This window comes from Ambystoma mexicanum, chromosome 9 (assembly GCF_040938575.1).
Source record: "Ambystoma mexicanum isolate Mex_15411 chromosome 9, UKY_AmexF1_1, whole genome shotgun sequence".
NCBI lineage: Eukaryota > Metazoa > Chordata > Amphibia > Caudata > Ambystomatidae > Ambystoma > Ambystoma mexicanum.
The window spans coordinates 857,863,189-857,879,356 of record NC_090931.1 but is presented as its reverse complement, the minus strand read 5'-3'; the positions used below and the strand labels follow the sequence as shown (position 1 = coordinate 857,879,356).

Sequence of the window (16,168 nt, the reverse complement as noted above, 5' to 3'; positions counted from 1 at the left end):
CCAGGAGAATGAATCTGGTCTTTGTTGCATTTAGCTTCAGGTAGGGGCTTGACATCCAAGCTTGGATGAGGTGCAGATAGTGATGGAGTCTAAGGATGTTGTTGAAGCAATTGACCTTTATGTAAAGCTGCTTGTCATCTGCATACTGGTGTGTACTGAGGTTGGTGCTTAGTGAGGAGTTCCCCCGCAGGGTCCATGTATAGGTTGAAGATGACCGATTCCCTGCCACATCTGTTGCAGTCCTCACAAAGGAGTGATCAAATCCTTAAAAAAGGCTGTGAAAAATGTCTCCAAAAGCCCAGCTTGAAGGCTTAGCTAGGAATGTGCTTCCTGTCTTCCTCAGACTGTTACTTTCAGAGCATGCTCAGTTGACCTTTCAACAAACCGCTGAATATAACATGGGGTGATGAGAGAGCGAAAAGTGTTTGTGCATATGGGCGTATATAGTCCAGAGACCAAACCCCCCAACGCCCCCCCCCCCCCTGCCATGTTGCTTTAGAAGCCATTTGGCACTGGCCAACTGGAATTTCCACTGGGGTCAAAATCATTAATAAATAAAATTGTGGAAGAACACCTATTACACCACTTGGAAGAGAGAGGGATCGTGCATGAAGTTCTGTATAGAAATGGCTTCATATTGCTTATTTGTACTTCATCATACAACTGGATAGAACAATATAAAGGTTTTCACTTTAGGCTAAAAAATAATGGACATTGGCCGTGTTACGGGTTCTGTGGTTTCTTGGCAGTAATACTACAGAAATACCACCAAACGGTATTACCGCAACTGCCACTTAGTATTAATACCGACTGATTAGAATTGGCGGTTTGGTGGTGGTGTTCCCCATTTTTGGGACTTCTGGCAGTATTACCACTGGCGGAATTACCGGGTGGTAATACCTCAAAAAATATGCAGTATTACTAGCCGGTTATTCCAGTGGTGGTAATGAGCCAAATGTGTAGTTTGGGGGGAGAGGGCAGGGAAAATGGAGGTAACGGAATAACTGCCACATTTTTTCTCGCACTGCCAAACTCGTAATGAGGCCCATTGTAAGAAATTGGCCTTCATTGCAAACAATGAAAAGGGGTCTCAGATGTAGTTTATTCATAAATGAGTGCACAGTTTGGGCTTCTCTCTTCAATGTGCTGTTTTAAAGAATGTACTCTGTTTAACTTGATCTAAACCTAGGATGGAGCCAAAGCCTTCCTGATGATGCATGCCTGTGCAGGAGCAGCATGACAGCATTTAATGGGCTGGAACTCCCGTGATGCTGTGCTGAGGTTTAACCAATTATCTTTTAATCTGAAGCATTTGTAATATGCCAGCTTCCAGCTCATTAGTAATAGTAGAGAGCCGAGCGTTTGCCATCGAGGGACATTAATCGTGGCGTCTCAGAACCGGCCAATCGGGAATCTCTGACCAGGGACTCAATGCCTAACTGAGTAAGATTGCAAGTTAGTGAAGCTTGCGTTCCAAGAGACCTGGATAAATGAAACTGGAAAGATGATTTGTAGTGGGGCACATGGTACTGCTTTAAGAGGTGAGAATTGCGCAGTGTCTTGCATATATCTTAGCTGGTGAGAGAGCTCAGGGGATTCATGCGTCAATGGAAAAGATCCACATGTTGTCAGTAGGCCACACTTTCGTATGTCGTGTATCAGACTCTGCTTTAAGTGAAAAACATAGATAACTAAGATAACCCAGTGGCTTTAAGTGGTTTATTAGGCAAGCTTTTTTGGGGGGATTTTGTTAACACTGGTATTTTTCGTAATGTAGCCATTTCAAAGCATGTCAAAGCATGTGCCATGTTGTGTCGTACCATCTACGTTGTTGTGAGCAGAAAATCAAAAGCAAGTTTGAGCGCTTTGATTGCTAGAGAGACGAGTAGATGAATGAACTTAATGGAATCGGAGGACATCTTCTGGCACTTAATGCCCTACTGGGAAATGATGCACGTGCAAGGTCCTTAATAAGCACAACATTTGCACATATGTCTATTATAAGCTGTATGACAGATAAATTAAAGGGTTTTGCTTTCTTCATTGATAAGTTCCTGTCAGGATTTAGTGTCTTAGTCCTCGCATCAGCTCTGTTCTCCTAGTTAGACTCAACAAATGAGTCAGTCTTTTCTAACCAACCCTAGCAACACTAGGCTTCTTAACAGGATTTCCTAACCTCATGTTTCTCAATAGATAGAAGTTCAATTTTACATTCAGCATTCATATGAGAGCAGTTACAAGATCAACTTCTCATTCTTAATTTGTTGGAGACTAGGATCGGTGTCCATATGAGCTGTTCCCACATAGCCTGCATCAATATATATGCATCTGTCTCCCTCCAGGGCTGGGCAACAATTTCTCTGGGGCTTCTTTTCAAATCTGCAATTTCTGCGGCTCCAGTGCTCCATCCTCCAGCTCAGGATGGTGACCGCCTTCCTCTGTGCAGCTTACTTTTATTAGTATGAAAACCTCTGCGGTCTGCTTAGTTGGAGTTCCACCTTTCTCAAGCTTCTGATTGACTTTAAAGCTTTTGTTCAGCCCTCCTTAGCATGTTTTTTGTTTCGTCCCAAGTTATTTTAGAAACCCAGGTGATAGGAACCTAACCTTTCTCTAGTATGGGCTCTGGCATCTATTCACATGCTCCTGAATATTCCCCACCGTCAGGCCAGGAATTCCCAGTAAGAAAAAGAAAGCTGTCTTGCTTCAAAAGCTTAAACTGCCTTTCTCTCATTATGCAATCACTGGAGACTGCGTCATTCTGCACCCATCCAATGACGACGTTCTTCCAGAGTCCCACCCCGGGCGGCAGTCTTCAGATTTTTACCACATGTTCCAGTGAAGGGAGTCCTCTTGAGTTGCTCTTCGAGCTATTTTTGATAATTGTTGTTTTTCAATTAAAAAAAATCCTATTTTTGTCCGAAATCTCGTCCACTGGCTCGTAGTCATTGCCGATAGCGGCGAACCATTGCCGGTGAAGATCAGCAGCTACACTGTTGGATGTTCATGAGAAGGCCAAACGAGGCCTACTTTGCACCTCACCATGTCGGACGAAGACAAGGAGTCTGTTGAGGCTCTGCTGCTGGTGTGGTTTGAGGAACATCTACGTGGAGGACAGGCACACAATGTGCCTTGTCTGCATCTTAACCATGAGGAAGACTGAGGTGACATCTGCCGAAGTTTCCCAGCCAAGACCAAGAGGGACCATTACTGACGGTTGGTGGCGTGGCTGGAGGAGGACGGGGCCCCTGGTGGGACTTCTGGGAACGCTCAGGCAGATCCCAGGTCCAGTGGACCTCTGGAGGACTCTCCCTCTGGTAAGAGGTAGAGATTGTCCGAGGACGTATCCCTGCAGAGTGTCCTTAAGGCCAAGCGTCATGCTGATGAGCCTACTAGAGATCCTGCGGCTACGGGTCCTAGTTCGGGGCACACACTCTCTGTCACCATGCCCGTCCACTGTAAGCTTGCCGGTGGGTGGGGTATCGTCGGAGACCTTCGAAACATGGCCCTTCATCAAAGGATGAACTGAAAAAGCATTCCTGTAAGGAGGTCACATCAAGGGCCTCGTCTATGTCCACAATTTCATCGGCGGCGATGCCCCACAAGCAGAGGCTCTCGTCAATGATGCCTCTGACCACGATTTCGACGACCAAACCCCCGTTCACGGTTGCACCGTCATATACACCGCAGCATTAACTGTCGAGGCCGCTAACGCTCTGGCCATTCTAGTCTGGTATGATGGGGAGTTTTGGTTCAAGCTGTGCCCACTTTTAGATTTCTTGCCAGATGACAAGACAGAGGCTCTCGCCCTTTTTCAGCAAAGAGAGGTGGCCTCCAACCATGAGATCACAGTAGCCATGGATGTTGTAGCCTTTTTCACCAAATGGGTAATGGTGTGGCAGTCGGGCGCCAAGGCTGGCTGAAGGCCACGAACTTTAGATCCGACGTCCTGGCCAAGGTGGTAGGTATGCCCTTTGATGGGGATTATCTCCTCAGAAAGGTAGTGGATAATATGCCGCAGGCAATAGATGGACACAGACAGCAGGATCCCTGCAACAGCATAGTCCTCTTCCTTTTGATCTTCAATGGGACAGTTAAGCAGATCTTCCAGAGGGATTCACCTTAGTTTCCTACCGTCAACCCACCGGCTCCACAGCGCAGGAAGCATACAGAGGCCAGTTGCACGCCTTAGGAGGAGGGTCGCACCGTCGGCAGCACCCGCAAGGCAAGACTCGAAACACCCAAGCAAGCCTGACTTGGGCCAAGGCCAGGACCCACACTTTTGCACCCCGTTGGGGGGAGGGGGGTCATGTATCATATTTCGTCAATGCGTGGAAGGACATCACCATTGATGAATGGGTGCTGGAATACTTCATAAGGGACACATCCTGGAGTTCGAACACAGGGACCCTCTTATTTCCCCTGTAGCGAGGAAGGAGCTACACACAGCCCAGTTGCTCCAGAAAGTGCAAGACATGCTGGCAAATGGGGCAATAGAAACCATCCCTCTGCACCTCCCAGGCTCCGTAGTGTACTCCAGGTACTTTCTGGCCAGAAAGAAATCCGGAGGGTGGCGCCCGATCCTCAATTTGCGATGCTTCAACAAATACCTAAAATCCCAAAAGTTCAGGATGGTCACATTTCAGTGCTCGACCAACTGGAGGAAAGGGATTACATAACAACGCTGGACCTGCAGGATACCTACTTCCACGTCGCCATATACCTGAAGCATTGAGAGTCCCTGCGCTTCGTAGTTCTGGAACGTCACTACCAGTTCAGGACTCTGCCCTACGGTCTAAAGTTGACGCCAGGGTTTTTCACAAAATGCTTGGCCCCAGTGGCAGCTCATCTACGCCTCAAAAGCATCCATGTATAATGACTTGCTCATCACATCATGTTCTCAGTCTTGGATATACAGCACACAGAGGAGAACATACGCCTGATGACCGAACTCTGATTCTCCATCAATGATCCAAAATCCAGGAAAAGTGCATCGGCTGTCCACGATACAATCCATGTCCATCCTGCCAATCAAGTCACTACTAGGCATGATGTCCTCGTGTATCCACCTGGTCCCGTTCTGCAGGCTGCAGATGAGGCCTCTTCATGAGTTCCTGGTGACCAGTCATAGAGGGATGGATGGACAAGATTACCCTAAACCTGGAATTCAAACAGTCCATACAGTGTTGGGGAGTGCACTCACACCTCACTCAGGGTCCCTGTTTAAAGTCTCACCTTTCCAGGCTACGGTCACCACAGATGCTTCCCTGGAAGGATGGGGGGGTTTGGGGGGGGGGGGGCTCACACCGGGCAGTCCCATGGCAGGGGTCACTGGCTACCGGAAGAGAAGAATCTGCACTTCAATGTTCTGAATGCTCTGTAATTACGAGCTGTATCCTGGGCTCTCGAGTCATTCCTGCCTCTGCTGAGGGGACAGGTAGTAATGATCTTCACAAACAACACCACCACGATGTTCTACATCAGGAAACGGGCCGGGATCCCATCCCCTGCTCTTTCACTAGCGGTTCAAGTTCTGTGGCGCACTGGGTGATTCTTCAAGGCATGTTCCTCGTCCCGTTTCACCTGGCAGGCATCAAGAACACCGTAGTAGATGCCCTCAGCCGGCAGGAATGGGAGATTCAACAGAAGCAGGTGTCTTTCCTCTTCAGGAAATGGGGCCGTCCCCAGATCGACTTCTTCGCCACGGCAGCAAACTCTGAATACACAGTTTGCCAGCAGGTTTCCCCAGCAAGGGAGCACAGGGGACGCAGACTCCCTGAGATGGGAAGGGCGGTTTCTGTATGCCTCACCCCCACCCCCTATTCAGCTTTTGCTGCATATCATCAACAACACACTCAAACTCTGTCACTGCAAGACGATGCTCATCGCCCCAGCTTGGCCCTGCCAGATCTAGTACCCGGATCTGCTCTGCTTGTCGGTGGCTCCAACCATCTGTCTGCCTCCTCTTCCCGACCTACTCTCCAGAGAAAGGGGGACAATTCTGCATCACAACCCGGCATCATTGAACCTCACGGCTTGGCTCCTGCAGCCCTAGAATTTGGCTTGCTAAGCTTCCTCTGGAATGTAAAGCAGTTCTTGCCAGGGCGTCATCTATGCTATCATGTTACGGGCACAAGTGGAAGATTACACCTCTGCGTGTCATGGCCCCTTGGCTACTGCTGTATCTACTGCTGCTAGTCAAGGCTGGATTGGATTGGCCCACATCTCCATCAGGGTGCATCCGGCAGTTATATATCATGATACACCCGCTCGCCAGGCAGACCATCCTTGTGTTCCCACAGGCTCATCAGAGAGTTCATGTAGGGCCTCTTCAGAACCTTCCCGCCAGTGAAAGCCCCTGTCCCAGTGTGGGAGCTCAATGTTGTCCTCACTAGGCTCATGGGGCCACCATTCGAAACATTGCATCAGGCCCCCCTGAAGGCAAGCTCTCGCCTGCAAACGCCCATGCCTGCCGTTTCATGCTGCAAGGGTGGTGCTCTGGACCCACCCATCCTTTATGCCTAAGGTTCCGTCTACATTCCACCTTAAATCCTTGGTGCTTCCAGTCTTCCAAAATCCTGCTTCAGCTGCTGAATGGTCACTGCATACGCTGGACGTTGCTCAGGCCTTTAAGTTCTATGTTGCTCACACAAAGTATTTTCCGAAGACTTCTCAACTGTTTGTGAACTTTGGTCCTGTGAATCAGGGAAATGCCCTGTCAAACGCTTCATATCCAATTGGCTCACCGGCTGCATCATTGACTGTCATCGTCTGGCCAACAGACCACTCCTGGCCCGGTTTAGGGCCCATTCCACCAGAGCCATCTCTGCAACTAAGCGTCTTTCTGGGGTTTCACTGCTGGACATTTGCGGGGCTGCTACGTGGAGTTCTACGCACATCTTCACCAGGTTCTGCTGTGTAGACCGGAATTCCAGGGAGGAGTCCAGAGACGACCAAGCAGTGCTGCGTAAACCTGTTTGCTTGAGGTGAGTCGGTTCCAGGGCCAAGTGTTTGTACTTCTGTTGAGCTTTGCCCCCTCCCGTGGTTGTGTATGTGTACTGCTCTCTAATGGTATTCATGAGCATGTGATTCCATGCCAGACCCCATGCTGGAGAAGGAACACGTTTCTTACCTGTAACTACTGTTCTCCAGCATGGGTCTGGCATTGATTCACATACAAACTCTTCCTCTTGCCCTGCGGTGCTTTTCAGTGTTCATACTGGCATCTCAAGTGCTTTGAATCTGAAGAGGGACGCCGGGGGGGCAGGACTCTGGAAGACTGTCGTCATTGGATGGGTGCAGTATATCCCAGTCTCTAGTGATTGTGTGATGAGAGTAAGACAGTTTTCAAGCTTTTAAAGCAAGACTACTTTCTTTTTCTTACTGAGGATTCCCAGGCTGGCGGGGGCTAATATTTGATCATTTGAATCCATGCCAGACCCATGCTGGAGAACAACAGTTACAGGTAAGTAACGTGTTCCTCCTTTTGCCCGCATGGTAGGTTTCAAGTCTTTTTGATAACCTTGTCACTATCAACACACTAGATATTTTCAATATGCCTTTGTTGTGCCCACTAGTATTCTATGTGGACCTGTGCCATGGAACACCACAGATCACTTGGAGAGTACAGATCTGGAACACAGGTTTGGTTTGGGCGTTCATGTTCAAAATTTCCAGGTGTTATTGGTCACACCTACCAAGAGTTGTTTCCAAATAAATAAATTCTATAATTTTTGTTTGTGGTCCTAGTTTACTGGTCATACGTCTTCTGTAAGAAGCAAGATGACAGGGTGACTTACTTCTTTCCTATCCTAAGAATAAAGAAAGGTTACTGATGTGTACCATAGCAATGGTTGTCAACTGCCGATTTCCCAAATCAGATCATACACTTTGTCCTCCGTCAGATCAGAGGAACTCCTCATTTTTAGGCACTCTGATGAAGTAGCCTGGCTTCTTCTCCTGGGGTAAATTATGGGGGTGGGATCCCAAATTAGCAAAGGATGGTTCTAAGGGCGATGTGGGGGAGAATCTTCAGATTAGTCCCTTTCCCACTATCGGCGACTCAATGGGGGTTCAAGTCACAGCGTGTGTAAAAGAGCTTCTGGCTCTTTAAAGGTCTGGCTAGGAGACCTGTGATCGACTCGCAGAGCATTACACTGCCCAACCAGGATTCAATGTAATGTAGGGCCCAACCTCTAAGTAACTGTCAGCACAAGGCTGACGCACTGAATCCTATTACTGCGGCTCATAGGTGTCCACTTGTATGCACCAAACGGCACAGACTAAAAATCCAAGATTGCAGGCCAGTTTCTTAAAGCCTTGGTCCTGCTGCCGCGCAGTTTATAAGATGACGCACACTATAGCTGAACGTGGAAAGCAATTAGTCCAACGAAGCACACTGACACAGTACTAAGAATATCCATGTGCAGGCCCTAAATGCCAGACCAGCCCCAGGGTAAAACCCAATCCCGTATAAAAGGGGAGGTGAGGGCGTTTGGAGCAGGTAGGCAATTCAGGAAGGAGGCTGTGGAACGAGTTCTACAAAATATACTGGAAAGAGCAGCAGTGTTTTGTGATAAGAGGAAGAGAAGAGACAACTGGAGGTGGTAAGAGAAAATGAAAGGAGCTGGTGGTCCCAAGACAACAGGAGGTGGTAGAAGGAACAGACTGTGATAGTCATAAAACATCAGGAAGTGGATGGACTCGTTACAAGGAGGTGGTTGGCGGGCATCATCAGGAGGTTATTGAAGAAAGATATCACAAGGTGCTAAGAGGGAACTATCCGTAGATTATTGGAGAAGGATATCGGGAGATAGTATGAGGAAGTCACTGTGCTGTAGCAGAAGCAAGGCATCGGGTGGAGGTTGAGAGCCAAGAGAGAACACCCAATGCTTGAATGGTGATGGCTTCTAGGAGCAGAATGGAACAGGTGGGCATGCCTTTCCTGGACAAGGAGTAGGGGGTGAAACACTGTTCCGAAGGGGTCATGCCCATGGTGAGAGGAGGAACCAGCATGTGCCATGGTGGTTCGGGACCAGAATAGGTGTAGAGCGGTGCTGCAGAGGGTAGAAATCGAGATACAAAGGAGGCAATATGTCCCTCTTAAGTACTTACGCAGATAAGTTCCCCTTTTTATTTTTTTTTGGGAACTGGTAATTGTTTTTGGAAATCCTATTCGAAAGACTATTTGGGAGGGATGGTTGAGCCCAACTCAAGGTGACCTTGGGAGTAGGGAAATTAGGTGAAGTTCTCTACAGCTTCTGCAATTGGTAGGGTTTGTTTCACATAGATCATTGCAAAGAAAGAATAACCTGCCTTTGACCCTTACAACTTTCTTGGTTTGTCTGTTGATCAATATACATGCTATGACAGCTGCAACAGCAATGTGTTTGTCACACTCTGACCTTACATTTCCCATATATGCTTAGCATTTACAAAAGACTTGTAGTGATGGGTCCTCAGCATCCTCACACTGCTCTATATGTTGTGGAGCAGAGGGGATATATGTTGTCTTTTCCATTTAAACATCACAAGTCTGGATTCTCTAGCAACTACTTGCTCTGGGTGATATTTGGGCTATTTTGGCTTTTTCCAGGGCTGTATATGGGAAGTGGTGGAGTATTTAACGCCCAATGTTTTTAAGATGGAGTACAAATATGTATTTAGGGGTGAAAAGGAAATTCTATGAGGGGGGTGTGGGGTATGTTTTAGACATGTCAAATATAGTTTGTCTCTAAACAGAAGTCTTTGTATCTAGTTGTGTTACACATTTATACTGCACCCATCAATGCTGTAATGATTTTATGGTGCCTGGCCTTGTCTTGGTATCAGCGTATTGTGACATTGCCAGGATGTGTCCATACTATAGTCTCTGTTGTAGGGAATAGTGGATAAGGATAGGAAGACATAGAAGTAAACATAGAAACAGAACTAGAGGCAGCTAGTTATGACACACAAGCTGTTTAATAGGAGGGGGGCAGAAAGGGGAATGTTTGTGGTAGTATGGATGCATGTATTTCATAAAAAATGTAAAAGTGCAGTTAAGTGTTACCTTTCAAGATCCTCTTTATTTCAGGAAGGGGCGATTCATTTGTGCTGTGATTTGCCAGGGCTAAGCCCCGGTGGTTATTTTCAAACACCTGCACTTGATGGCTCTGTTCAGTTGTGATTTTTGTTACAGGGTCATAGGTATGACCAAGTCAGTGGATGCCAAAGTGCCCTCTCAACCTGGTCTATGCAGCCTACTAAACCCACCCCAGAGGTGGGGTGGAGAAGTTGAAGCAGACCCCTGCATGTGCCTGGTGCTCTTTCTCGGATCGTATGCCTGGCTGCCTCTGTCTTGCCCCTCTTTCCCTCCCTTTTTCTTCCTCCCTCTAGACCCCTCTCTGCTGGGAGACAGCAACATCCAGAGGAGAACTGGGACTACAAGTGCCACAATTCGCACAATCGAATAGACTCAGCCTGGTACAGGAGGAACAGACTAGTTGTCCAAATGGGAATGTGATAGACTTCCCCATTGAGGGACACCAAGCGCCCTATACAAACTGCCCAGGTACAAAATCTTTATGGACAATGACTTACTTGATCCAGGAGGGGACCAGAGAGTCAACTATGCAGGAGTTATGAAATGGACTAAAAAGGGGGCCTGGCTGTGGACCTTTATGAAGACTTCCTGGGGACATTCCAGCCTACAAGTAGAAGAGTGGGGATTTTAGAGTAGCTTAGTTTGTGTTTGGCCCATGGTAGCAGCTGACACTAGGAGGCAATTGGAGCAGAGAGAACCTTCTAGGCAGGATTGCTAGCTATGAATAGCCAGTAGAGTCAGTCTGCCATGAGTGTTGGATGAGGTTTTAGGAAGATCATGAGACCAGCAAGGAATGCGTTTCAGGTGGAGGAGCACATGGAGAAGACTTGCAACGTGTTTGGAAAAAAATGGAGATAAGGGGTTGGTGTTGGAGTGGTACTTATTATTTACTGTACACTTGTTGTGAGTGAAGGAGACTGTGTTTGAAGATAATTTTGGAGGGAGAGCAGGAGGGTGTTGATGGTAGGAGGGAGCAAGAGAGACAGGTCAGGCGAGAGGAAGGGAGGTTATAGTAGAGTTGAAAGACGAGTAGGAAGGATGAGAGTCGCAGGAGAGTGAAAGCAGCGGTAGTGTGGGGGTGGTGTGGCATCACAAGGGAAGAGGATAAGATTAGGAGGGAGCTGGAGTGTACAGACAGGAGGTAGGAACAGTCAATCTGCACTGCAAAAAGGCATTTTGGTGAGATCTGGCTATGGAGGTGGGATCCCCCTCAAAGGACAAGGAAAATAGTGCAGGGATCACTAGGGGCAACAGGACAGTCGACAGGCACCACCACCACAGTGCTATGCCCAGGAAAGTTTACTGCCAATGAATGCTTGCAATGAGTGCCTGTGTCCCACCATCTAGATGAGGTATTTGCAGTCCATCTGTTCAGTAATGACTGTATCCACATTTGTCAATCCCAGGACTACAGGAGGAAAGCACCTTGGCTCTATTGCATGTGGCTAGATAGTCCTACATTTCCACTGATGGAGTCGGTGAAAAAGGACAACGTGGATTATGTGTTTAAAGAAGCAGTTAAACAATGTGTGTCATTTCAAGACACAACTAGCATGTTATGTTAATTGGTATTCATAAAGCTCAAACCTGCCGGGGTAGTACACCCACATCCCAAATCCGCAGGTGGCAACTGCAACCCCATTTATGTTGGCACTGTGGGCAACAGTGGATTGGTGTTGGTAGCGAGTGTCAAACTGTTGTGACAGAGGCATGCATTAAAATGTGTGCCTGGCGCTTACTTGATTTTTGTTCACATTAACAACTGTCGGGCAGTAATAAAACTGGTGCCTTTTCGTTTGCCACTGCTCTCCTAGTACCACTGTTAAAACCTTGTGCTGGAGCTCTGTGGATGGAAGCAGGGACCAGGCTCCCATCTGTCTGTTTTCTAATGTATGTTGATAATAGTTTAACACCTGTACTTTGTTGGGAATATTTGCATATGTTAGGGAGTAAAAGTGCCTGCTACACTTATTTATTTTTTTTTTTTTGTTAGGGCTAACTGGAATTGTGTGACCAAGGAATTTATCAGTATTATCTAGTGAAATGTGCTGGTACAGTGTGTAATGCCTATTAGGATCGTCAAACTGGGTGTTTTCAGGAAATGCTATGCTGGGTTTTTGCTTGCAGTGTCAAGTTTGGACTGAGAATGTCAATCTTGCCGGGAATGTCAAACTGAGAACTTGCATGGATTTCCTTGCATGCCATGACCTAACATAACTTGTTGTAACCTTGTGTCATGATGTATTATGTCCCATGTAAAGACAAAACAAACTCTCTAGTCTCAGTTGACCAATTTTGCTGTGTGTTCACAAATTCATCACATACATTGCATTTCTTAAATGTCTTTTTACACTTTCATACTGCGCTTTAATTCTATTTTGCATGTACTATGGCACCCTACCTGAAACATCAGTCTCTTTCTGACCAAACTATATCATTCGTCACATGTAAACATTTGCAGGATTTGAAATACAGCCAGTAAGAACTTTGAATATGCAAACATTTCAACATATAGACTTATCCAAGCATGTGCTGTTTCATAGACCATGATAAGCTCCCCAATATGTGTCAATCCTACTTTATAACCATGCATTCCTCAGGAGATGTTTATTTGCCAGGGAGATCAACTTTAGCCTGTGTAAGAAACAGAAATAAAGCCAACGAGATTATATTTTCAGCAAAGCTTTAAATGTGTCCTGACACAGTATTGGTTTTTGTTATCGTGGGACCTGTGGGTGAAAGGGTATTGATTTTGTATATATGTTGAATGAATTTAGGAAGGTCCGGATACCTCTACACAACAGAATTATACATTTGCAGATTGTCAGTTGTGTGGGGTGTATTAGTGTTTTTTTTTAAGTTTCTCTGAATCAGTGTCATGCCGCTTGAGAAGACTGCTCTATAGGGTTCTATGTGGACTATGTGACTTGAACATATATAGACGTAAAATACATTATTTGCCAGATGCAAAGTACACCAGTTAGAAAACAGTAATGTACATTGTTTAGCGTGTTATGGTGCATGCATATACATTGCAGTTGCTTCTGAGCTGGTAATAACTATTCTCAGGCATTGGAGCTTTCATAGGTTCACTTGCTATTGAACATTCCCTGTCATCGGTGCTCTATTAGACTTGTTTTTGGGTCATTTACTCTTTATCAATAGGCAATGCCTCCCTTAGCCCCACGCCTACAGGCCATCTTCAGATTCTTTACTGCACGTTGCAGGTCCTCTCCAAGGGTCTCACTTTATTTGATGTTTTCTTTGAGAATCTTCAACATACAGCTTCAACATCTTTTACAAAGTACAGATAAGTACTTTCCTATTGTGCGGTTTAGGTGCTTGTACACTTAGTAGGATCTCCCCTATGGGTGAGCACACGTTGACTGTGTTCATTCAGGTTAGAGTCCATTGGCGTGTGCCTTCCTCTCCATGACTGATGCAAAACACAGAAGGAACATCTTTAAACCCTGATCTACTTGCAAATTGAAAGACATCTGTGAGGAATGTCTTTACTACCACCAGATTTGGGATTCTTGCTCCATTTGTCAGCCTTTTTCCACTAAGACTTTAAAAGATAGGCACAGAAGTCTGTGGTTGCCTGGCTTGATGAAGAAAGTGTGGCCCGGACTCTGCTTCAGTTAGAAGCTGTGGTTCACTTCATCCCCCCGGCCCCTGAGAAAAAGCCACCACTTCTAAAAGACTCAGATTCACAGGTACTATAACTCAGTGGCAACATGCTCGGCTCATCTTGGAAGCAAGATGACGCAGAGCAACAAAGGTTTGTATCCCGGGTCCGTGCTTAGAAACCTTTTCGGTATTACGCGTGTTATAAAAAAAAAAACAATTACAATGATAAGCTTCTACTAGGAAGCTTCCAGAGGAAAAAGGGGAGAAGAGGGATGATTCTACCCGTGCTCCTAAGGATTCAGATAAACCCACCATCCCTGAAAAACTTGCCTCCTTGAACAAATCATCTACTTCGTTGACAAAGGGCTTGTCTACGAATTCCTCAATGACCTGTTATACACTAAATCCTCAACAATGGCCCCATTCATGAGCCAGACAGCTCCTCACTTGTCAACAATCCACAAACAGTTTGACAGATTCAGCAGCCTTGCCCATGTCTACAACACCAAGACATTTGTAGCCTACCCACTCCACAACCTTATCCAAATCTTCAGTGACAGCACCGTCAAATAACTAGTCCATGGCCTTCCTGTCTGCCATTACTTGGTCAACAACCTTGTCTACGCACCAATCATTGAGGGGACAGCTGACAGACAATTCGCTGTTCAGGCCACCTACAAGACTAAAAAAAACTGTTTTGCGCTCAAGCCACATGCTCTGTCAGGGCCTTCCAATGTTCTCCGGAGGACATCCTGCTGCACATTGTAGACCAAGGCTTTGAAGGCCTGGAAGGTGTTTTTTCTGAGAAAGAGGAGTAGTTATCCAGGTTTCATCCATCACAGAATAGATTGCATATATCATGTAAAAACATATGCAGCCTCTTTAAATGTTGCTTTTGATTAACATGCAAATAAGAGAATGTTGTTGAGAAGACTGCGTCACAAGTATTCTGAACCCACACGTGACACGCAAATTCATGACCAGGTTACCTAATACATTTCTAAATCCGGCCAACCCGCAAGGACCGATTCGCTAAGATTCTATGTGCCTTGAAAAGGACCTATATGGTCAAAACATGTGTTGGCACCAATAGTTTCTCAATCAAGATTATAAAAAAGATTCTCTTGTATATTTGTACTTTAATATTTGCATTGTTTCTTAGGCCTGAATTTTTTATCACCTGATGTCAGCGCATGCATATGGAACCCCATTGATATTATTCTAACATGCAAATAAAGTTCTTCTTTGCGGTCTTCCTCTGCAATGACACATAATATGCAGAATGCATGGATCTTTACTTGACACTTTGATGGAGAGACGACTGCCTAATATTTTCCATGCTTGTTTAGTATTGCAAGTATTGTAGGTGGAAGAATGTATCTTTTGATTCTAACCCTCGTAGTTTGGTACCGTTGGTGCATAATTTATCTGTCTTACGTTAAAAGGAGGTACTCTTAGTTTCCAATGTAGCAAGTATATTTGAAGATGAAAGGTTGACACTAACTATCCCTGCCTTAAGTCTCCAATCTCTCCATAAATTTGGTGATGTTCACCTATTCATAATGTAGGAAAAATGACTGTTTGGTTCTACAATCAGAACACCAGTTGAACAAAATATGTATCCTTCCAGTTGTGTGATCCTTTAATCTTGGATCCATCCCGCTTCCTGGGAGGATACAAATGAAAGTCTAATCTAACAGAAGAGTGCTCTATTTTTCCCATGTCTTTTGAGAACTTTCAGGCCCTAATGACAAGAAATCTTTCCATCAAGTAAACTTACTAAATTGAAAGTGAAAGCTTAGCGTACCTCCTTTATGCGTGTATATTTTACATTCATAACATACAGGAACATTTTTGCTGTTCCCCCTCCTGTTTGAATCGGTTTGATGATCTACAATCTTACACATTTCCTTTGCTTAAAACCAATCTGTGCTTGTTTTATCAGTAATATATTTGGTCTACGGCCTGCCGACTATGCAGAGACTGAAGAGATGAGGTCTGTCCTACTGCTACCATCAGGAAATAAAGAATCTCATTTATCCTGTCCAAGCCCTGTTGTAAGTACTGGTGCTGTGTGATTTGAAGACATCTTGACTGTCCTATTAATTAGAAAGTTTGATTTACTTAAGTCTCATGCATTCATCACCAACACACGCTGTTTGCTCTTTGCAATCTTACAAGTTCACAAAAACATTGTTCTGATGAATGATTGTTTACCAGTTATTTGTAAATTAATTTGAATGGCATACATTGTGTGGCAAGACGTGTTCTGCCCCATTTGGGCTTCCTCAAGACTATGTTAGCTATAATAGATAAGAAGCCACCTGTGAAATCTTAATAGATTGAGTTGTAAATAATGTTTATATAACAGATCATAGTTTTAGCCTTGAGGAAACTCAGATGGGGCGAAGAATTCAAGTAAGCAAATCTGCTGTAAATATATACTTTTTTTTTTTA

At 45.5% G+C, this 16,168-nt stretch overlaps 1 protein-coding gene across 1 annotated transcript in view; it reads left to right on the top strand.

The window, feature by feature from the left end:
* BARD1 (BRCA1 associated RING domain 1) overlaps positions 1–16,168 on the top strand; it is a 1,013,377-nt gene that overhangs the window by 776,966 nt on the left and 220,243 nt on the right. The window contains exon 7 of the mRNA XM_069615932.1: positions 15,657–15,768. Within this exon, the coding sequence (XP_069472033.1) occupies positions 15,657–15,768 (112 nt within the window). The remainder of the gene's footprint in view (positions 1–15,656; positions 15,769–16,168) is intronic.